General features: G+C 43.6%; 1 protein-coding gene across 1 annotated transcript in view; it reads right to left on the bottom strand.

The window, feature by feature from the left end:
• Nucleotides 1-206: 206 nt before the first annotated feature.
• The window catches only part of LOC134464823 (mucin-5AC-like), a 59,510-nt gene continuing 35,361 nt past the window's right edge, over nt 207-24,355 (bottom strand). The window contains exons 22-47 of the mRNA XM_063218158.1: nt 24,133-24,234; nt 23,801-23,995; nt 22,377-22,619; nt 21,888-22,044; nt 21,199-21,306; nt 20,825-20,966; nt 19,871-19,899; nt 19,617-19,714; nt 19,130-19,362; nt 18,667-18,913; nt 17,565-17,820; nt 16,892-17,023; nt 16,089-16,295; nt 14,148-14,392; nt 13,065-13,251; nt 12,071-12,287; nt 11,334-11,512; nt 8,929-8,998; nt 8,450-8,559; nt 7,984-8,015; nt 7,474-7,624; nt 5,429-5,466; nt 4,884-4,991; nt 1,288-1,399; nt 887-995; nt 207-378 (exon numbers count right to left, since the gene is read on the bottom strand). Of these exons, the coding sequence (XP_063074228.1) occupies nt 207-378; nt 887-995; nt 1,288-1,399; nt 4,884-4,991; nt 5,429-5,466; nt 7,474-7,624; nt 7,984-8,015; nt 8,450-8,559; nt 8,929-8,998; nt 11,334-11,512; nt 12,071-12,287; nt 13,065-13,251; nt 14,148-14,392; nt 16,089-16,295; nt 16,892-17,023; nt 17,565-17,820; nt 18,667-18,913; nt 19,130-19,362; nt 19,617-19,714; nt 19,871-19,899; nt 20,825-20,966; nt 21,199-21,306; nt 21,888-22,044; nt 22,377-22,619; nt 23,801-23,995; nt 24,133-24,234 (3,879 nt within the window). The remainder of the gene's footprint in view (nt 379-886; nt 996-1,287; nt 1,400-4,883; nt 4,992-5,428; nt 5,467-7,473; nt 7,625-7,983; nt 8,016-8,449; nt 8,560-8,928; nt 8,999-11,333; nt 11,513-12,070; nt 12,288-13,064; nt 13,252-14,147; nt 14,393-16,088; nt 16,296-16,891; nt 17,024-17,564; nt 17,821-18,666; nt 18,914-19,129; nt 19,363-19,616; nt 19,715-19,870; nt 19,900-20,824; nt 20,967-21,198; nt 21,307-21,887; nt 22,045-22,376; nt 22,620-23,800; nt 23,996-24,132; nt 24,235-24,355) is intronic.

The following is a 24,355-nucleotide window of genomic DNA, read 5'->3' as shown; positions in this document are numbered from 1 at the left end:
CTTAAATTCTGCAGTGTTAATTCATCATGTGGAGGGTGCCACAAATGTGTTAAATTTGACTTTGTAGGCAAATAATTACCATTGAATTAGCACTGTAAATATTACAGCGCATGCGTTCCAATCCACAGTTGTAGTCAAAGCAACATCTAGTGTTCTATATTCATGGGTGTACAAAACCAGGTGGCAAACATCAGCAGGAAGTGATCTCATGGCTGCACTGCGCATGTGCCACAGCGGCAGGAAGTGATGTGTCTGTAGTGGAACGGCTTGGGGGTGTGTCCCTCGCAGGTCAGGTAGACCACGCGCTCTTCAGATGTGTCCTCCTTACACAGAGGACACACCCCTTCCAGCTGCAAGACCCCGCCCTCTGCCAGCCACCTGGGCGAGGAGAGATTGATTTATCAGTAGAAGTGCCAATCCCCGTCCCTGGCCGCTCAAACAGTTGGGGCCATTGGCTGTTGCTGGGGACCCGGGTTAGATTCCCACCGAAGGTCATTTCACAATCAACCCCCATCTTTCTCTCTCCCGCCCACTTCCTATCACCATCTATCAAAAAAGGCATGAATGACCCTAAAAATGTTTAAAAATCAGCGTCAATCCTGGGTTGAAGAAAAGTCCCTGCCACAAAGTATTTTTAAAAGTCTTAAGTGTGTTTTAGGCTTTATTTCAACAGGGCAGTGTGATGGGATGCAAGTAGGAGAGAGATGGGGGAGGGTGGGGAAATGATCCCTGGCCGGAATCGAACCCAGATCTCCATTGTAACAGTACTGCCATTTGAGTCATGGCCAAGGCTGATCGTAATGAGTAGATACAAACACACACACACACACACACACGCACATGCACACACACACACACACACACACACACTGAGCTCGTCTCTCACCCCGAGCGATGTCCACACTCCCCCTCGCAGATGGGCAGCTGAACGGAGGCGAAACAGGATTCCACTGTCAGGTTGACGTGAGCCAGCCGAAGGCCACACGTGCGGTCACCTGGGGGGATGAGACAAACAGCACACCTTTCAATGTCTGATTGATATACTTACTGCATAGTCTAGTACCGAGTTCGTCAACAGGGGCTCTACAGTCCCTAAGGGGCGTTAGAGAGCCCTTGACAGCTGAAAGGGGGAGGGCACGCAGTCACAAATGGGGAAATGAATATTTTTTAAATGTTGAAGCATTACATTAGCTGTAAATTCTGTACTTTTTTCTTTAGAACACAAAAGAAGATATTGCCTAGTAATGTTTTTAGAATGGTTTGAATAGAACAGAATGGGGGTGGGACTGTTGGTATAGCTGATGGTGGTGGTGGTGGTGGTGGGGGGGTGTTGACAGGCTAGAGTGGTTCTGCACTTACATGAGTAACAGCAGTGATCTGCGTCCCAGATACGAAGCTCCTGCACACGTACGCGCACACACACATACAAACACACACACACACACACACACACACACACACACACACACACACACACACACACACACACACACACACACACACACACACACACACACACACACACACACACACACACACACACACACACACACACACACACACACACACACACACACACAGGCGTTGGCCGTACACATAGGTAAACAAACAGAGCAATTATATATGACCACTTGAATGTCTGCAGAATACTGTAGACATGCTTTAACCCTCTGGTTGTGTTAGAAACATGGTTACGTTCATAGTGTTAACGTGTCACAGTGTCAAAATTGACCGCCTACACAAAAAAGGTAATAATACATTGATTAAAAACCTGATTTGCACATTTTGTGATTAATACCTTTTAGACATCCTTTTGAAAGATTTCCAATGTGATTTAAATGTTATTAGGGGCCAAGCAGCGAAGCTGGCGAAGGCCCCTATAGAGTTAGTAGGTTTTCTTCATTATTATTCTCTAGTCACCATTCCTATCCCTCTGCAAGTCTATGGCAGCCCATAGAACCGTAGGCAGGAAAATGCTGTAAATTGGCACACACATTCGGGCCCGGCTCAGCATTACCCACAGCAATTTATAGGACCCCAGCCCCAACGCTCTAGCGCCACCAGCAGGTCAAAGTTGCAGGTACATTTCTGCTTGTAACTTTTGAACCGCTTGGCCAATTTTCATAAACTTGGTATCCCTGGAATCCTTGAGCCAAGACGAATCCAACGCACCCTATGACGTCATTTTCCGCCAGGATAGTTTTCCCGCCATTTTGAATTTTGTAAAATTCAATAAAAATGTTAATTTTCCCACAATTTTTTACCAATTCGCCCGAAACTTGGTTTATAGTATCTCTGGACTGAGTTACACATGGGGTCTCAAGGAATATTGGATATCTTTTATCGTTTAGCCGTGACAGCCAATCAAAATTGTCGTAAAAGTGGTGAAACAGGAAGTGAGGTCATATCTCAGCAACCGTTTGTTGAATTCGTCTGGGATTTTGTACACACATAGAAGTCCATCCCATGGCCTACCACAACAAAATTCGGATCCCCAGCTCAAACTCTGTAGCGCCACCAACAGGTCAAAGTTTTAGCTACATTTTTGCTTGTAGCTTTTGAACCGTACTCCCAATTTTCAAAATATTGGTACACAGGTCATCTTCACACTATGTTGCACCCAGGTATGGATTTTCGTAACGATTGAAAAAACTATCAGCTCACAGCTGCCATTCAAAATTGTGGAAAGAATGGAGGGATTTTTTCTCATCTCTCTGTCTCCTCTGCTCCCCTTGCGCACGTTCACTGACACCATTCTCGGCAGGGGGTCAAGCCCCACTGCTCCAGGCCCTGCACCCCACCCTCCAACCCCTCCTCACACACACACAGACAGACAGAGGGAGAGGGAGGGGGGAGAGGGAGAGGGAGAGGGAGAGGGAAGAGGAGAGGGAAGAAGGGAGGGAGGGAGGGAGAGGGAGGGGGGAGAGGAAAGAATTTTGAACACCTCTTGTCGTTTGCCGGTGACAGCCAATCAAAATTGTCATAAAGGTGGCAAAACAGGAAGTGAGGTCATATCTCAGCAACATATCTCAGCTCTTAGTCAATTTCTGTTAGGATTTTTTGCACACATTCTAGTCCATCCCATGACCTCCCACAAAAAAATCCAGACCCCAAGCTCTCTAGCGCCACCAACAGGTAACAGGAAGTGAGCTCATATCTCGGCAGCTCTTCAACGGATTCAAACTAAACTTGGTTTACGTGATCACACTCTCGTCCAAGGAATGCACACCAACATTGGCGAGATTTGGACCAAAGGGGGCGCTGCAGTTCCTTCTGTTGCCGTGGCGGCTCTGGCAAGTTTACTGCTTGGCCCCGCATTGCTGCTTGCAGCTATATTTCTGCTTTGTTTCAGTGATTTGTAGGCTTTTTTTCTTATCTTGCGCCAATTCGTTTTATTAACCCTCTGGAGTCTAGGGCAGTGTTTCCCAACCTTTTTTGTCTCGTGTACCACCTAAGCATTTGCGTTGTGCCATGAGTACCCCCCAAGTCATGTTCTATATCACTTTCTATATCCCAATGCAACTAAGCCCCATACATTTGTTAAAATTTCATTTTTCCAAGTACCCCCTGCTTTGTGCTCGCCTACCCCTAATGGTACACGTACCCCTGGTTGGGAAACACTGGTCTAGGGCCTCTCAGAGGCTTTCAGGCCATTTGGAACACCTTTACTTTTTTCAAGTATTTCACCTAATTGTAAACATCTATACTAATGTGGCACATATGGTTGTGTTCTAAAAAGCCTAACAAAAGAGAATATGAGAGTAAAGTGAATGTAATATAACTGTATATAATATAACTGTATATAACTTTTGGGAGATGTAAATTAATGGTCCGGTCATTTTTGACCGAAACACCATGAATGTAACAAGTTGGTGTATCTTCCACAACTCTTTAGGAATTTCATTGTATTTCATTTTGACCATTTGAATAGCCATTTTGGACCATTTGGAGGATATCATGAAGTGTCATTTGTGTATGATGAAAAATAATGAAGTTATTTAAGAATGAAGTTTCAAAACGGTCATTTTTGACCGTAACACAACCAGAGGGTTAAGAAGTACATAATACTGCATTGCAGTGCTTTTACATATTTTTCACACTACTCGAAGGCCTACATTACTGTGTGTACTGAATTCTATATATTGTATGTGTGTATCTGTATGTTATGCACAGCCATGGCTTGACATCAACTTTTTGCTCACTGTATGTCGCTAGTTTTTCTGAGTCACTACCCAGTCAGCCTTTCTACTAGCCACAGGTTTGTTGTCAGTATTCTTTCTTTGAAGGTGAAAAAGTGGAACGCACTCAGGTTCTTCTTTTCTTCTCTTTATTTTTTTATTTTTTACATAGCAGCAGAAGTGTAGACAAACGTTTCGGCTGTTGCCTTCGTCAGTGTCAACTGGAGACGCACCAAACGGAAGAGCGTGGTGTATCTGAACTATACTAAGTATTCTTTCTTTACCATGATATGTCTGAGCTCTGAGGATGAAATGCTAAAGGAAGATCAATGCTATGAACATAGTGAAAGCATTTAAGAAAAAACGGAATCTGAGTTATGATCATTCTTGAACATAAATATAACAGCTGATATGTGGGGACAAACAATAGGATAAAATGTGATATGCCATACATACCTAAGAATAAATTACCTGCCAACATGGCTAGTGAGACTTCAGTTATTACTGGCCACAACCAAGGTTTACCTGTTTTTGGCCGCTTGGCAGGGGCCAGCGTCACACCCTGGTGCACAGGGCTTACCTCAGTACAGGTATCCTGTGTCTGTGTCTGTGTGTGTGTCTGTGTGTCTGTGTGTGTGTGTGTGTGTGTGTGTGTGTGTGTGTGTGTGTGTGTGTGTGTGTGTGTGTGTGTGTGTGTGTTGTTACCTCAGTACAGGTCTCCCGGGGACACAGTTTCCTCTCCATCAGAGTGCCACTGTCGGTGCAGCTAAATGACACACACCTCTCTAAGGGGTCAGACCAGTGGGCCCCAAGCTGTGCACACACACACACACACACACACACACACACACACACACACACACACACACACACACACACACACACACACACACACACACACACACACACACACACACACACACACACACACACACACACACACACACACACACACACACACACACACACACACACACACACACACACACACACACACACACACACACACACACACACACACACACACACACACACACACACACACACAATCACACAATCACAATCAATCATCAATCATTGTGAATATTGTGCTCTAAATGTTTTATATCTTTGTTAAAAAATATATTTATTAACTATTTATTTATTTAACAATTATTAAACTATTTATTAACCATTTAAAAACTAGCAATTATTAAATCATATATGTATTACTGTAAACAGACATTGTTAAGTAGTTCCCGTTATCTTACCTGATATGTGTCTCCTTTGTATTGACATGTCTTCTCCACTGTGAAAAAATAAATAATAAAAAACAACAAATAATTTGAGTCGTGAGTGACTGGAACAACAACATTACGCTTTAGGCAAAGTGTGTTTCAAGACTCATTTTTTCAAAAACGTCGTTGCTGACCAATTAGCAACTTAGCAGTACATGTACGTTGCTAACTTAATTAGCAACAATGCTATTGAGAAAAGTATTACTATTTCACAATGGTACTATGCTACTATCACCATGTCAGAATCGTCACAATAGGACATAACTGAAAATGCACAACAATACCTCTTCTTAATACATGTTCTATGTAGGACTGCTGTTTCCCAGTCTTTCACTTTATATGTCTGTAGGGGTATTGTATAAGAACTCTAGTCTAGGTGTAGTGTATGTGTACTGTCTATGTCTAATTGTCTATGTCCACACCTAAAGTCTATGTCTATCTCTGCATGGTAAAGTAAGAAATTCTTTGTATGACCAGTGCATGTAAAGAAATTAACAATAAAACCGACTTGACTTGACTTGAAAAGCACCCCAGGTGAGCTCAGGTAAGTTTGTAACAGCTAGTATACTCAGGGCCACTGACAGTTTTGTCCGTGTCTGAGACAAAGTCATCTGAAAGGGCCCCCCCACGCAATACAGTACATAATGAGGACCCAATTCTGGGCCCCCTCTCTCCCTGGGCATGGACAACATACCTTCTGCTGCCTTAAAATGATCTTACAAATGGGAAAATAAGTGGCTTTTACTGTACCGTTCTCAGCAAAGTACCCTACAGATGAATACAGTATGCATGGCCCTGGGCCCCTACAGATGAATACAGTATGCATGGCCCTGGGCCCCCTACAGATGAATACAGTATGCATGGCCCTGGGCCCCTGGGCCCCTACAGATGAATACAGTATGCATGGCCCTGGGCCCCTGGGCCCCTACAGATGAATACAGTATGCATGGCCCTGGGCCCCCTACAGATGAATACAGTATGCATGGCCCTGGGCCAATGGCCATGGCTGAAATGGCTAGGCCACCTCGATCCCGGCCCGAGGTCATTTCCACGTCCTCCTGTGTCTCCTCTCTCCCATTGCTTTCCTGTCTCCTCTCAAATTATCCCGTCCAATAGAGTCAAGAAAAAAGTTGAGTATGTATCTAGCACCACGGATCTGGACTCAACAGCAGCCTGTCACCAGCAAGGCATCCGAGGGGGGATGGGGGAATAACAGGGTTTACAAATCACGACAGCAGGCATTAGAATAGTGAACTTCAGGTGTGTTTGCAACCGATTCTATGAGTGAAAGTGCTTCATCTAAGTGTAAGGCACAGCAAAGACTTTATTTCCTAAGAATACTTAGGAAAAACAACATCTGTCAGAAGCTGCTTGTGTCCTTCTACCGCTGCTCAGTGGAGAGCATATTGACATATTGTCTTTGTGTGTGGTTCCCAGGCTGCACTGTGGCACAGAGGAAAGAGCTCCAGGGGGTCATAAAGGCTGCAGAGAACATTATTGGCTGCCCTCTTCCATCTTTGGAGGGCCTACACAGCACCCGCTGCCTAAAAAAGGCCAAGTGCATTCTGAGAGACACATCCCACCCAGGTCACAGTCTTTTTGAATTGCTGCCATCGGGCAGGAGATTCAGGTCCATTAAGACAAGGACAAACAGACTGAAAAACAGTTTCTATGCAGCGGCCATCACAGAACTGAATTTTGCATCAAAAGCATAGTTTTTATATACATACCATTCTTTTTATTCCATTTAAAAAAATATATATATATTTGTATTCTTATTTTTTATGTATTTTTGCTTCAACAAGGAATGCACAATTTCGTTGTGCTCGTCACAATGACAAATAAAATATATTGTATTGTATTGTATTGTATTGTATATTGTATATTGTATACTACTGATACAGCGGGAATCGAACCTGGGTCGGCCGCATGGCAGACAAGTGCCCTACTGGTTGGCCACGGCAGGGCCTGGGATTTTAGACTTTCTAATCCTGGAACAGTAAGTATGCTTCACGTACCACAGGTCTGGGCTCCACAGCAGCCAGTCACCAGCATGGCATCAGAGGCACAGATGGGGGGAGGCAGCGTGGCTCTAGGCTGGCACTCGGTGGTCTTGGTACGATTGTTGCAGGTGCAGACGGCACATTCAGACTCCCACGTCTCCCCTGGCTGAGAGAGAGAGAGAGAGAGAGAGAGAGAGAGAGAGAGAGAGAGAGAGAGAGCGAGAGAGAGAGAGAGAGAGAGAGAGAGAGAGAGAGAGAGAGTGAGAGAGAGAGAGAGAGAGTTTCTATCTGCCGGTCAATCTATCTATCTATCTATCTATCTATCTATCTATCTATCTATCTATCTATCTATCTATCTATCTATCTATCTATCTATCTATCTGTGAGTCAGTCAGTCCATCAATCAATCAATCAATCAATCAATCAATCAATCAATCAATCAATCAATCAATCAATCAATCAATCAATCAATCAATCAATCAATCAATCAATCAATCAACTGCTTACTGATAATAACTGACTTACCTGCTTGGGCTCTCCATGGGGACCTTTACAATCTGTACAAAAAAACAAAACAAAAAGTACAAAAAAAGTCAATTTAAAATATATGACAGGATCTTACAGAACGTCTGAATAGCTCCAAAATGTGTAGTGTAAAGTATTAGTATGTGTGCATGCATTCATGCGTGCAAGCATGTGTGTGTGCATGTGTGTGTGCGTGTGTGTGTGTGTGTGTGTGTGTGTGTGTGTGTGTGTGTGTGTGTGTGTGTGTGTGTGTGTGTGTGTGTGTGTGTGTGTGTGTGTGTCTGTGTTTGTGTGTGTGTGTGTGTGTGTGTGCGTGCAGGGCCACTGACAGCTTTGGCTGTGCCCAGGACAACGTCATCTGAAAGGGCCCCTCAGCCCAATAGATATACTGTAATGAGGACCCAATTCTGGGCCCCCTACTGTGTGCGTGTGTGTGGTGTGCAGTGGTGTACTTGGGTGTCCTCACCAGTGCAGGTGTCCACACACACATCGCTGTGCTCCCCAGCTCGTAGCTGGTGCTCAGGGCAGAAGCAGCCAGATGCCATCTCATCCAGGAGCCGGCCAGGCACCGACAGACTACCATAGGAGGACACACACACATAGACACACACACACACACACACACACACACACACACACACACACACACACACACACACACACACACACACACACACACACACACACACACACACACACACACACACACACACACACACACACACACACACACAGACATCATATAGATGGACAAATGTACAGATGGACAGACACACAGGTAGTCAGGCAGACAGATTAAAAAATATATATATTATGTAAAGGACTCCTTGAAATTGTAGTCTGAACGTATTTGTAGTCTGCTCCAAACACTCTTTTTGTTAATAGTAGTTATCATTTGAGGAAATACAATAGTAATAATAATTGTCTGGTATTCACCAAACTAACCTTCCACAGCAGTAGGAGTCCAGCTGACCACGGCACTCCTGGTACACTCTCCCATCCGGACACGACACATCTGCAACAGTCAGACGAATAGAAGCACTCTACACTTAACCCATTTTAGCCAGAGGCACCTGCAAAAAACTCCTGCTGAATGCCTAAGTCCTTTTTGGGAAAAGTCGCCCTCTGCCTATTATAGTAAAACCTAAATATCTCAGCCTCCGAAGCACATAAAAGCACAAAATAAGTTGCATTTAAAAGCTTGGACCCTCATCTTGCATTAGGTTATGTTCATTCAGCTGCAACATACCCACACTTTTATTAAAAAACCTCAAATCTCATGAGCCTGAATGCAGCATACTATATTGCTCCAGGCACCATAGGTCAAACAGTGTATACACAACATCTTGTACATGAAAATGGGTTAAATGAATGAGATGCAAATCCATGTTCATCAGTAGGGCAGCACTTAGGTAAGTAAAATATACTTATCTATCACGATTTACTGGCAAAACCATCTCAAAGTGATGAATCTTCAATATTAGGAGGCATTATAACAGAAAACAGGAATAGTAGGAATAGTGACACACTGCAGTTTAGGGAATTGAATGAGATGCAACACCATGTTCATCAATAGGCAGAGGTGTACAAATTAAAAGTGGAAATACCCTGACAGTGTATCTACTGTAGCTCCTTTGGAATAACTGGTGTGTAAACCACATTATGCCGCGTACTAGTGTTGTAATCACATCAGAAATCACATAAGTCGATTTGGTTATAAAGCGTCCACCAAATGCAATGCAATGTAATAATGTAATGTAATCAATAAGAAGAGTACTTCTACTTTTGCTGTATACACCTCTCTCTGTAGGCCAGTAACTAAAATGTACTAACAGGATGCCTAGCCCAGCTCTTAGTAGAGAAAGTGCGCTCAACTCCGAAAAGTTTCTTACAAGGTCTTTGGGTGCGAGCAAACAGCAAAGTTCATGTATGGTAAAAAAAGCCGCACTCCCGGATCAATTTCTTGCAGTTTTAATCAGGGCTTTGAACCGGTTCAAGGAACGAAAACGAAAACCGGGAACTTTTTGTATTTTACAAGGAACAGAAACGAAACCGGAAACGTTATCTTTTTTTATGTTCTGGAACGGGAACACTTATTTAAAAATAATGGTAACCGGTTAATACCGGTTAATACCGTTCCTCAAACAAAACAAAAAAAGTAATGATTTTCCTGTGCACGTTACCATGACTGCTCAGGTTCACGTCCTGTGTGACATCAGACATTCACTGACTGAATGGAGAAAGGGATTACAAAGTCTCCACTCCACATCTTAAATAAGAGAAACTACTATCATACAAAAGGGGCGAGTTTCCATTGCATCACTGTTAGACATTGCAGAGAAGCGCGATTAAAGCGCACCGAGAATGTTCTTCCTGACAGGAACGAAATTAACCGTTCCGGGAACAGTATTTTTTTGTTCTAACCGGTTCAGGAACGTCAATTTGTTGGTGGAACTCATAACCGGAAACGTTATAATTCCGTTTCTGTTCGGAACGAACCATTTGGAAAAAAATAAAGGTTCAAAGCCCTGGTTTTAATACTGGGTTAGCATGGCAGACAGACAGACGTTTCGGCCTAAGCCTTCTTCAGCGTCTTTACCAAAGCCCAGCTCTTTTCACAGACAAAGCACTAACCAAGCGCTTCACAGGATGTACAGGATTAGTAGGAATTATATGATAAAACACAATCTATACAAAAACACATAGAGACAAACTGGAAGAAAATGGAAAAATAAAAACAAACTAAGACACAATTATCAGTGGATTGGAATGGGTATCGTTAGAGGCAGAGTGTGTCTCTCATCTCTTAAAGTGCTCTTCATAATTGGGAGATAAGTATTACAGCACATTACTCCTTGCAGAGTGGGGTAGAGCACTCTGATTGTCCACCGTGTTGCATTCAGCACCTGTCAGTGTTGCACCTGTCAGTCTTATAGTGCCCTCTAGTGTCTTCTCTTTATGTTACACTCCAATTGTATGCAACAATGATTAGTTGCAGGCAGGGTTCTAAATTAAACACCAGCCAACCGGCCAAATGCTGGTGAAATGTCAGTTTGGCTGGTAGAAAAGACCAACTTACTAGCACTTTGACCTATTAGTGAGTGTATGTTTAGCTAGTAAGATTAACATCCACTAGCCATTTTGGCTGATAATTTAGAGCCCTGGTTGCAGGTACTCGTGTTAGTCTGTAACTAGCATACATGTGATATACATTTTTGGAGGTTGTGATTGTGTCAGTGATCATGTATCTGTGTGAGAGAGTGCGCATGTGTGGGTGGGTAGGTGTTTGTGAAAATAGTTAGGGTTGACAGGTATGGTGTGTGTGTGTGTGTGTGTGCATGCGTGCTTACCACAGATGCCCATGGTGAGGTGTCTCCACTCCACACAGTAGCCGCGTCTCTTGCACTCCTCGGCAGCCTGGGACAGCACGGAGCAGGACGTGTTGAGCATCCTGGAGCTGCACACGTCAAACCGACAGCTGCCCACCAGGACATCCAGGTCCACAACCTCACCACACTCAGCAAACTCACTGCATACACACACACACGCAGACACACACACACGCAGACACACACGCACAGACACACACGCATGCACACGCACACGCACACAGAGTCACACATGCACACACGCAGACACACACACACACTCACGCACGCATGCACACACACACACGCGCGCGTGTAAACACCCGCACACACACACACACACACACACACACACACACACACACACACACACACACACACACACACACACACACACACACACACACACACACACACACACACACGCACACACACACACACACATATTAATCTTCATGCTATTTTTGTCATGAGCAACAAAATAACCAAGTAAAACATGTAATTTTCCCCCCACTCACGCAAGCACAGATGTAGAGCAGCCAGTGTTACCAATACGCAGAAAAGGCACTTTGGTATCAGCTTGTAAATATGATCCTGTGTAAGTCTATGTCCTTTCATGGTATAGAGAGAGAAACGTAATTTCAATTTCCCTTATATGACCTGTGCATATGAAGAAACTGACAATAAAAGCTGACTTGACGTGAATTGACTTGACTTACGGTAGTCTGAGGATTTCACAGATGGGATGGTTCTGGATTTGGGTGGGGCAGGGGGGTGGGGTCGAGTCGGGGTCACGGCAGGGCACATTGCGTCGTGCTGACGTACAGTACGGCTTGCGGGAGTCTGGGTAGACCCAGTCGTACGCCGTCTTTGAGCAGCAGCTGTCATCCTCGATCACACCACCAGGGCGCACACACGAGCTGCCTCCACACACTCCTGTAGTAGACACACACACATGTACACAAAATTAAAACACACACACACACACACACACACACACACACACACACACACACACACACACACACACACACACACACACACACACACACACACACACACACACACACACACACACACACACACACACACACACACACACACACACACACACAAACGTACACGCATGGACACATACACACACACAAAACACATCTTTCATGATGACAAGCATTCATTTTCATTAAAAAAGATAGATTGAGAACAGTATTCTTTCTCTTTATCCGACCAAGATGCGTGGGCCTATTCTTTTCAACCCACCACACTATCCCTCATTGTAGATGTTCTGCATAGCACTGACGGGTTGACAACCACCTGCGTGTTCTAGGTCATCAAGGAGACACAGGAGCAGATCATATGTAGTAATGTAATGTAATGTACTGTATATAACTTCAAGGGTTAGCACAATTGCGTTTGACAAGTCTCCAATGTGAAGTTAAACCATATAAATAAGACATTGACAATAATCTCTCTCTCTCTCTCTCTCTCTCTCTCTCTCTCTCTCTCTCTCTCTCTCTCTCTCAAACACACACACACACACACACACACACACACACACACACACACACACACACACACACACACACACACACACACACACACACACACACACACACACACACACACACACACACACACACACACACACACACACACACACAAACTAACATACTCATATTACATCATGAAAACACACTATGAGTCAACACCCACCACACTGTCCCTCAGTGTTGTTGAGGAAGTGTTCCATGGCCAGGTTGACCACCAGTGTGTTGGAGGGCGTGAGGGAGACGAAGGAGCGGATCTCTTCCATGTGGACGGTCACCAGTAGCCCTGTGGTCTCGAAGCGGATGCCATCCTCCTCATAGGGGGGCCGCACTGGCTCCTGGTCCAGGGTAGCCTATGGAGGTGGAAGAGGACATGGATGAGACATAAGGCACAGCCCTTGTTATAATTAGCTGTTACCTGAATGTCAATGACCAAGTCGTAACGTATTGCACTGTCATGGTGGTGTAGCACTATGGTACCCTGTAGTAACGTTTTTTTTCAATGGTTATTACAGCATTCCACTGGTGGAATGGCATGAGTTAAGGGGCTACAATAAAACTTGAATTGCGTTTCTGACTTATATCATCAAATGTTTGGTGGCCTGGGGGAGGGTTATTGGCTTGTTAAGGTTGAGGTTCTTGAGCCTTACAATGAGTTTCTCTGGCCTCCTTCAGTTGTTACTGAAATAGTAGTCTTGATCTGCTACGAAAGTTGCTCAGCAATGTCATATCATAACTTGCTGTGATGTGGTTGAGTTGTTATCCAGGGTAGCCTGTAAAATCCTGTTTCAATTGACAACTTTAGGCTTGTGGTTACTGTGAGTGGCCTCGGGGAGGGAGGGTTATCAGAGAAGCTCATGATGTAATATTGTTATGACATTCTACTTGTACTCTGTAGTTGAGTCTTTTCTAAGGTGGCCTGGAAGAGGGAGAGGACATGAATGAGACACTTAGTATCTTAGCCAGTATAAACCTGTTTCAATTAAAACTTTTCTGACTCAACCATTTGAGACTTATACATATATATAGACTTATATACTTCTGTATCATTAAATGTTTGGTGACCCGGGAGAGGTTTAGTGTTTGTCAGAAGCTTGTTTAATCCTGCACAGTCTCTGTTATAAGCTTGTTATTACCAACAATGGTGACGACCAATTCTCAAACTAAGCTTGCGATTACCAAAAATGGTAAGGACCATCAATGGTGTGGATGTGTACACGTACAAGTGTAGTGTTAGGGAAGTACACACCACTACTCTGTTTTGAGCTGTGTTGATGCCCAGCGTGACAGTGTGATTGCGGAGGGTCATCATGATGCCCTTGGTACAGGAGCCGGCCAGCCAGGGGATGCAGAAGTAATTGTCCACCACGATGCTGAAGCCACGTTGCTGCGGCGACCGCTCCTGCACCAGTGTGTACGTGCAGTTCTCCAAGAAGTCATAGGCGGTGCCCTGAAAGGAAATGTAGTGGGGGTCTCCATACACATCACAGCGACCTGAAAAATGGAGGAGAAGGTACGGGTGGTGGATTAGTACAGCACACTGCAGAACACAGCCAGTGAGGATAAAATGGAGGATAGAAGAACATCAAGAGATTTTCAGGTTGGAGGATATTTTGCCCTGGAGGGAGATGTAGTAGGGGGTCCCCATACACTTCACAGCGACCCAAGGAAAAAAACAAAATGGAGGACCGTCAAAAGAGTTTAGATGTTTCAGATGGAAGGATGTTTTGCACTAAAAGGAGATGTAGTGTAGGCTGACAAGCCAGACTAAATGTGAGATTAAATGTGAATATTTAGTCTGGCCCCGATGAATGACACATCGGAAGATTGTTGATGGAAACAACCCGTTGTTTTTCAAACTGTGTCTGTGCCTATGGGGCACCTAAGTCACGCCCTCTACTTCCTGGTTCATGGGGCAGGGGGAGTCAAAAAATAATTTCTGGGCTTCAAATGAGTGGTTTTTCGACACCAATCCAAACCTTGGACTTCTACCTATGCACCACAAATCCAGTACGACTCGCCTCGTTCACTTCCATTCAATTTTTTGCAACTTGTTGCCCCATGGAACCAGGAAGTAGAGGGTATGACTAAGGTGCCCCATTGGCCAACGCTTTGTCATCATTCCCTCATAACTCTGTCAGCTTTGCATCCAAAGATTCAAAACAAAACAAGTTCAACTCAAAACAAGTGTCCTGGGTTGTGATTGGTTTTCCAGATTCAGGGCATTGGGGCATTGTGCGGGGATAGACCCACTCGCTGTCAAAAATAATTTTGGCCGCTGGCGGTTGGGGCTAATTTACATGGCTAAATGTGGTGTGGATCTCCATGTATTTCATAGCGCCCTGAGGAGAAAATATGGTGGGTTGCCAAAAGAGTTACATTACGTTTCGTATGTTTGACTAATTGACGTGTATACTGCAATTCTTTAAGTACAAGGTGCTATGTGCAGGAAGTGTTTAGTGTTGCGGCTGGAAGGAGATGAAGTGCGGGTCCTCATACATTTCACAGTGACTGGACAAGAAAACGTGGAGGATAAATAGATGGAAACTAATGAGGGTTTCAGGTTGGAGGGTATTTTTCCCCATTCACCTCACAGTGACCAGAGGAGAAAACATCAAGGATAGACAGGACATTTAGAGGTGGTGCATTAGTACACCTCCGTGGCCTAATGTCTAGGGAGTTGCTCTGTGGGTCAGAGAGTTTCAGGTTGGAGGATATTTTGCTTCGAAAGAGATGTAGTGCTTGCCTACAGTAAGCATTAAGTCCAACTGTAAGTGCTTAGTAAGTACTAAGTACTTCCAGTCGCACTTGTAATAAGTGAGACAGGATCCCTCAATGATCCTGACCACCCGATCACGAGGTCAGTGGATCAAATAAACGTTGTAAAATAATAATCTGACATATTTAGATGGAAAACACATGGCGTGCTTCTAATGTTACTCCTGATCAAGGCCGCTGACAGGCATGACCGGATCCGGGACAAAGTTATCTGAAAAGGCCCCCCAGCCAATGCATACAAATGAATAAAGATCGAATTCTGGGCCTGGGACAACAGACCCCTTTTCACCGCTTTAGCTATGATTATGTCATCGATTGTAAGTCGTTTTGGTTATAAAACGTCTGCCAAATGAAATGTAATGTAATGTAATGCCCTCCCCCCCTGTCGGCTTCGATGCTCTTGACAACTTACAATTGCACTTGTAAATGGGGCAGCATCCCTCAGTGACTTTGACCATCTGATTGCGAGGGCAGTCAGGCATCGGGACCTCTGGACAGGTGACCTGGGTCATTGTGATGCTGCTGTTGTGGCACTGCTTGTGGAGGCAGTCCTCTGTCCACCTGTCCCCGCACGCCCAGCTCGCATTCCTCTGCACGTCCCTGCACTCACATGGAGCTACTGGGAGAGAAAAACACAGCCATTCACAGTGAATACGTACAAACATACATATAAAACATAATGCATCATGGTATGAAAAATGGGGTTGTTAATGTTCCAGAGTAAACTTATATAGAGTATTTACAACACTGTATTGTGGAGAATCAAATTACTCTAGCATGGAGTCAAAAGTGAGGGTAACATTTGGTAGGTGGCCAATGAAATCAACTCTAAAGGTCTTGACATGTACACAATATAGAGTAGAATTAACTCAGAAAATGTAAAATCAACATTGTTTTTGAGTGGGACCAAATGTTATCTGAATGGAGTTCATTTCAACTTTTTTTTAAATAAAGGTCATCTGACCTTCTTCAGGTAAAAAAAAATCACCTATAGGACAGATGACCGAAACGTTATATTAAAGCTTGCTGTTGGAATGGACAGTGCGCAAAATATATTTTCCCCAAAGCAGGATGCACACAAGAAGGCAAGTATAATTAAACAAACATAATTTACATAATCATTTAAACTAAGACGGTAATTCTAACTATTTGCTATACTATATGTAAGAGAATTGGGGGAGAGAATTACACATGACTCGAAGTGACAGACAGTACCTGTGGTTGGATTCATGGTAGTAGTTGTTGACATGTGTATTGTTGTTGTGGCTTCTTTAGTTGAATGGGTTGGAAAGGTGGTGGTGGGGAACTTTACAGTAGTACGCTCTGTTGGGGCTGCTGTTGTCGTTACTGTAGTTGACGGCATTGTAGTTGTGGACTGTGTAGTAGTTGACGGCATTGTAGCTGTGGACTGTGTGGTAGTTGATGGCAGTGTAGTTGTGGACTGTGTAGTAGTTGATGCCAGTGTAGTTGTGGACTGTGTAGTAGTTGATGTCATTGTATTTGTGGGCTGTTTGCTAGTTGATGATGTTGTCATGATTGTAGTGGTTTCGACTGGAGTAGTTGTGGATACAGTGGTAGGCTCTATTGTTGTTGCTGTAGTCCCCATGGATGTGGTTGTTGAGCCCTTTGTTGTTGGTTTCGTTTCAGTTGTAGATGTTGTTGGTTCTATGGTGGTGGATGTAGGCAAAGTGGATGTCTCCTCCATAGCAGTTGTTTGTTCCTCTGTAGTTGGCCACTCTGTGCTCAGTTCAGTCGTTGGCCACTGTGGTGTGATGGTGAATGAGGTTACAGTGGAAGGCTTGAAGGTAGTTCTACTCGTCATTTCTGTAGTTTCCATGACAGTGCTTGGAGAAGTTCTAAGTGTTGTTGTTTCAGTAGCCCTGGTTGCTGTTGTTGATAAGGTAGTGGTGGTACTTGATGCCACAGATGTTGTTCCCTCTGTTGTAGTGGTTGTAGTTGTAGGTTCTACGGTAGTTGGTACTATTGCAGTTGAGGGTTCTGAAGTAGTGGTAGTGTGGGTAGTAGTTGTTGACAAAGTGGTGGAGCTGGCTGTTTCTGTAGTTGTTGTTGTAGTGGTTGTGGGTTCTACAGTAGTTGTTAATACTGCTACAGTTGAGGGCCCCATAGTTGATGAGTGAGAAGCCCTAGTAGTTGATGTTGTTTGGGTGGTGGCGCTTGTTTCTGTACTTGAAGTAGTAGTTTTAGGTTCTGTAGTAGTTGAGGGTTTTGAAGGAGTGGTTGGGCTTATTTCCTCTGATGTGGTTGGTTCTGTTGTAGTGGTTGTAGTTTTAGGTTCTGTGGTAGTCGGTAATATTGTAGTTGAGGGTTCTTGAGTAGTGGTTGCTCTGGTAGTTGTTGTTGACTTAGTGGTGGGGTTTGTTATTGTTGTAGTTGAGGTAGCAGCTGTAGGTTCTGTAGTAGTTGGTAATATTGCAATTGTTGAGAACTCTGGAGGAGTGGTTGCTCTGGTAGATGTTGCTGACAGAGTGGTGGTACTTGTTTCCTCTGATGTGGTCCCTTCTGTTGTAGTGGTTGTGGTTGTAAACTCTTTGGTAGTTGGTAATATTGCAGTTGTTGAGAATTCTGGAGTAGTGGTTGCTCTGGTAGTTGTTGTTGACTGAGTGGTGGGGCTTGTTGTTGCGGTAGTTGAGGTAGCAGTTGTATGTTCTGTAATAGTCGGTAATATTGTAGTTGAGGGTTCTGGAGGAGTGGTAACTCTTGAAGTTGTTGTTGATAGACTGGTTGGGCTTGTTTCCTCTGATGTGGTCCCTTCGGTTGTAGTGGTTGTAGTTTTAGGTTCTGTAGTAGTCTGTAATATTGTAGTTGAGTGTTCTGGAGGAGTGGTAAATCTGGTAGTTGTTGATAGGGTGGTGGTACTTGTTGCTTCTGGTGTTGTTCCTTCAGTACTAGCTTCTGTTGTAATTATAGATTCTAATGTGCTTGATAGTTTGTCAGTGGTAGATAATTCTGCAGATCTAGTTGTTGTTGACTGAGTGGTAGATCTTGATGTTGTTGAAGTTGTTGAAGTAGCAGTTGTTGGTTCCAAGGTAGATGGTGTGGGTGTTGAGAATTCTGGAGTAGAGGTAGTTCTGTAAGTAATTGTTGACTGAGTGGTGGGCCTTGTTCCTGTAGTTGAAGTTGTAGGTTCTCTTGCAGTTGTGGGTGACAGGGAAGTTGTTGTTTTTATGACTTGTTGAACTGTTGTCTGATTTGGAGGCCCTGTGTGATTTGATGGTCCTGTTATATGTTTTGGTGGTCCTGTTATAACAGAAAAAGTAGTATCTGTAGTAGCTGAGGTGGCTGTAAGTAGTTCCGTATTTGAAGATGGGTGTTCAGTTGAGGTTTCCACGGTAGTTGGTACTGAACTTGTTATTGATGGACCCACTGTCATAGTTATAGTTGTCGTTTGTGCAGTTGTATAGATTTCTGTGTACTCAGTGCTTGGTTCTACACCTCTGGTCATGAATGGAGTAGTGGTAGTAGGATTGGTTGTAGTCATCAATGTTGTCTTTATAGGTGTTGATGGTGGAGCGGTGGATGTTATTATCCTTGAGGATGTTGTTGCTGTCTCTGTGGTCGGCCAGTTTGAAGTCATTGGTGTTGTTGTTGATGTTGTTGTGGTCGTGGAGGGTGCCATTGTAGTTGTAGTTACAGACGTTGTCACAGATACGGTTGTGGTTGATGGTCTTGTGATTGCTTTTGTTGTATTTGGTGCTGCCATGGTTTCAGTTGGCAGTTGTGTGCTTGAAGTTGTGGTTCCTATTGTAGATGTGGTTGTTGTAGGTCCCATTGTAGTTGTCATTTCCATTGTAGAAGTGGTTTCCGTAGGTACCATTGTAGTTGGTGCTTTGGTTGAAGCAGTTGTAGTTATTGTGGTTGTTAGTGGTTGTGTGGTTGAAGTTGGCAGAGTAATAGTTGTGGCTGATGTATTTGCAGTTACTGTTCCTCTTGTAGTAGTGGTCGGAGAGGTTGATGGTGTGGTTGGTGGCATTATGGTAATCGTGGTGGGCTGTGATGTAGTTGGTGGTGGTGGTGATTCTGATAGAAAAAAAAAGTTTGGTTCAGTTACATTTGCAGTGGATGGATGGTCTCCTACCCAACTTTTTAAACAATAAATTCAGCACTGGCGTTTGTCCAGTCCCAAGGCAATGATCATTTATTTTAAGTTAATTGGTTTAATAAATTAAATCTTACCACAGTGCATCTTTCCTTCAGTACATGTGCTAAGGACACACAAAAACAAAACACACACATTAGGAGAATTGAAGAAACATTTCACATATTGCAACCTCCTTTCACCCCACCTCTAAAAAGTACTAATGTATGTGTCTCAATGTGACACTGTGGGTAGATTCTAATATTCGGACTCCCATCCTCCCTTGCTCGCTTACCTGCTTGTGACCTCATGATGATGTCACTGACGATAGAAAATTAATTCAATCTAACACTGTGCGGTCCGGTTCTCGATTCTGATTGGCTGATAACTGTGGTCAATCGAGCGTAAACCTACACCTTTCACATGAAGATTCTATTCACGTTCAAGTTAGACCCAGCGCATCTACGTCGGTAATGAGAATATGTTGCAGTTGGGGAGTCTGCAAGAAGAGCACATCTTTGCACCATCTGTGGTTGGGGTATCAGTGTGATTGCAAAGACATTTCATTCCTGCTGTGTTGATCACCCCTTGCTGAGTTTTTGTAGCGAAGGGTGTTTTCTGGAAATTAATTGTCATTAAAGTGTTTTTAAAGAAATTCGGTCAGCGATTAATTGTAACAGTGTTAGATAAGCAATAAGCCACTTCAGTCCGTGGGTTACGCTCTATTGATAACGGGCAAGGGGACGTTTACGACACTCCGCTTCGCGTCGTGCCCCACTCCCCTTGGCCGTTATCAATCGAGCGTAACCCACAGCCTCTCGTGGCTTATTGCTTAAATATCTTGCAAAAGCACAATTTTCTTGTTTGCAATCGGAATGGTGAATGAAGAACAGTCAACAGTCAGCAGTCACACCCAAAAGTTGTTGTGGCTAGGTTGACAGCAGGAAAACTTAATTGTTTTCTTCACGGACATAGGGCATCAGCAAAATGCGAGGCCACAAGCACAAGTGGAGGATGGTAGTCCGCATATGGGAATGCACCCAAAAACTCACCAGTTCTCAGTAGCCATTCTCAGTTGTGTGCCATGATTGAAGACTGTGCCATTGAAAAGGCAGGTGCAATTCTGTAGTGTGGTACAGTCCTCTGTGTTCTCATCATAGTAGGGTGCCTCTGCTGGACACCTTGGGTAGCACCCTGCATTAGGATGATAAATATCTCACATGAACAGAGTGATAAATGTCTCACATGAAAATACTCAGTACGTAATCAGCGCTTACAGTAAAAAAGCACAACAAATTTCAGGTCTACATCAGAGAGAATAGAAAACATGGAGGTAGGATGTAAAATATCCTTGTCTATGTTTTGTGTAGTTTGGGATTGCTGGTGAACTTACAAATGAGTGTACCTTTTTATACTACACAATTACCTTCCAGTTTCCCCTTAAAATAATCATTCCTGCAGGTCTTGGCTTTTCCACAGGGGTCATAGTGCCAGGTGCAGCGCCCCTCCTTGTTGTAATAGTCACAAAACACAGCTGGGAAGAGGACAGAAAAGAAATACTACATTACTTTACATTCAGCTGATGCTTGTATCCACTGCGATTTGTAGGGTATTGGTTACAATCTCAGGAGTAACGAAGTGTTAGGTGTTAGGGTACTTCAGTCATAGAGTGCAGTGCGGTAGGGAGTGGAAGGGTGGGATTCGAACTGGCAACCCTATGATTTATAGCCTTAGTTCTCCATTAGGAACTGAAAGTTACACTATGTAATGCTACTTCTGCCCTTTCCCATATTTTTTTCATGAATATGTATCACCACCATCAAGTTTATGAGTATTTATTATGACCTAGAAATTTACACTTTTAATGAATGAGCAAATCTTGTCCACCATTCTGATTTACCAGATATAGACATCTTTGGCTGCAAAAGATACTTTTATTTACATATAGATATATTTATATTCATATATTTATGAAAAGATAACATTTGTGGAACGAGTAGCTTACATTCTGAAAACAAATGTCTACAATTATATACTGTCACTTCAAGTTAACACTACTGTTTATTATTGTTACTGATTATATAGATTATATATAGTGTGTGGTTAAGTACTCACGACACAGCTCTGGAGTCCTCCAGTGGATGCAGACGTCCTGCTCACTGCAGGCCTCAGCGTAGGCTGCCACAGCTGTGCAGAATCCCAGGAACTTGCCCTCAAATTCACAAGAGCACGCCTCCAAAACACAGGCCTCATAGTACGGAGTAGGGTCCACCTGTGTGATCACACGTAGCATAGAAACATCAAGGGCAATCTGCATTGTGTCACCAATGTGATTTAGCTTTGCATCGGACAAGACTCAAACCTGCATCTTCCCTGTATTTCATAAACTGAAAGGGGGCCACAGTAGTGAGTACACAGAAGTGATATCAAGAAATCTTGACAAAAAGATGGTTTCTCCATGTTGTGTTAAAAACTGTTTCCCTTTGTGGTATAGAATGTCTTGCTGTCTCTCTCTGTTCAGTAATTGGCTCCAAAAGTCATGCTAACATTATTTCAGCCACTCTTTCCAGGCTAGAACTCTGTGATTGGTGTATTGCAGTGTACCTTGAGGTGGCACTGCTTGAATGCGTCCCCGGTGATTATCATGCAGCGTCTCTGTGCCCAGTTGGCACAGTAGGAGTGACGTTGGCAGGGGAAGGTCTCGTTCCTCACATCGGAGCAGGGTGGCGTGCCTGTCTTCCAGCTGTTTCCAAACTCCAGTGAGCTGGACAACATCAGTGATCCCCGGCTCTGAAGGTCATTGGCCTCACTGGAGTCAAAGTCTCCACACAGACCGCACACCCTTCCCTGTACGGCATACACATGTACAGTTTGTAAGGATTAGTAGCTGAGGTTTGGTGTAGATTTGATAAATGACATTTCTACACCATCCACAGGATATTCAGAAGTAGTATTTTCTTTAGATGCAGTAAAGGCCTTTGATAGGGACAAATGACTGATTGTGCTCATTTGTGCCCCTATGTATGTGTGTACATAAATGTGTGTATAAATACATACGCAAACCTTTATACACACATTTATAAATGTTTATGCGTGTTGAGGGTTAAGTCACCCAGTGGCCTTGGAGCAGTTGCTGAGCAGTCAGGAGCACCGGAAAATGGATTTTCCAGAAGATGTTTTTTTTTTACCCAAAGTAAGGCCATGAGGCATAAATCAAAGATAAGATAAATAATAAATAAACTCCAAATAAAGACTTAGAGAAATATGTAAAAACAAAAAATGGTATGAAAACCAAATTAAAGACATAAAAGACTAAATGAAGCCAAAATAGAAAATAAAACCTAGCTAGCAAAATTGGTACCTCAGAGCTTAGAGACTCACGTCTACTCAGCTCTCCCATCAAAATGAAACATGCACCATTGAGGAAGGCTCTGTCACGTGACTGAAGCTGGACTAAACTGAGCTGCACTAACAGTGCAGAAGTGCCTGAGGTGATATGCACTAGAAATGCTTTAAACAGCTTAATATAACAATAATTCAAACATGATATGAACGCAAAGCGCTTCAGACTCTTTTAGTGGTTATTTTAACTAAGGACAAAATAGGATGAAATGGTGGAATGTTTCCAAAGAATAAGGGGTTCTAGTAATGGCTGGTGATGCTAACGTTTGGTAAATCTCACAGTGGTGTATGATGTTTAATAAGCTTTTAGAAACACTACAGGAGAGTAATGACTAAAATGACTTGGGAATGAAATGTTTGCACAGAGCATAATGCTCAATGGGAAATTCGAAACATAATTTAAAAACAACAAAGCAGGCAATAAATTGTCCATAGAGTAAAATGAATGTTCATGGCAAAGCCACACACTTTTTTCATTGATAATGTTGGTAAATGTGGAAAAAAGGGTTTTTAGGGTGTATTAAATCTTGGGTCAAAAATTGTGGTATAAACCGAATCGTGAGTTGGTTGTATCATTACAGCCCTTGCAAGTGTGTTTGTCTGTTTCTGTGTGCATGAATGCATACCCTCCACCTGGCCTCCAGCAGTACGGTGAGGCGCGTGTGTTTGTCCCAGATGAGAGTTAGCCCTAGCTGTGGGGCCGAAGCCACTGTGTAAAGGCCCACACTGCTCACAGAGTACCGCAGCTCTGATGAAGAGTAGGAGGAGTTAGAGGCCAGCAGATGCACCGACATGTCCGACAAAACCAGAGACACTCCATGCTGAACAGAGAGAGAGAGAGAGAGAGAGAGAGAGAGAGAGAGAGAGATGTTAAGGTCAAACTGTGAACCTGAATTAGCCTTTGTGAGCAAAAAAAGACGCATTTGTGTTGTGTGTGTGTGTGTGCCTGTGTGTTTACCAGGTCGACAGAGATAGCACGCGAACAGGTGAGTGCTTCATCACAGCAGGGAATGCTCTCCACTCTGACGGCAAATGTACCCATCCCACTGCCACAGTCATCCTAGGTAATATAATCACAAAACGTCAAAAACACAACTAAAAACAGCTATTCAAACAACACGACAAACGCACAACATACTAATTGGCTTTTAACATATGTGTTGCTTGAATTAATACCAGGG

Source organism: Engraulis encrasicolus, chromosome 15, assembly GCF_034702125.1.
Source record: "Engraulis encrasicolus isolate BLACKSEA-1 chromosome 15, IST_EnEncr_1.0, whole genome shotgun sequence".
Classification (NCBI taxonomy): Eukaryota; Metazoa; Chordata; class Actinopteri; order Clupeiformes; family Engraulidae; genus Engraulis; species Engraulis encrasicolus.
This window is presented reverse-complemented; position numbering and strand designations above follow the sequence as displayed.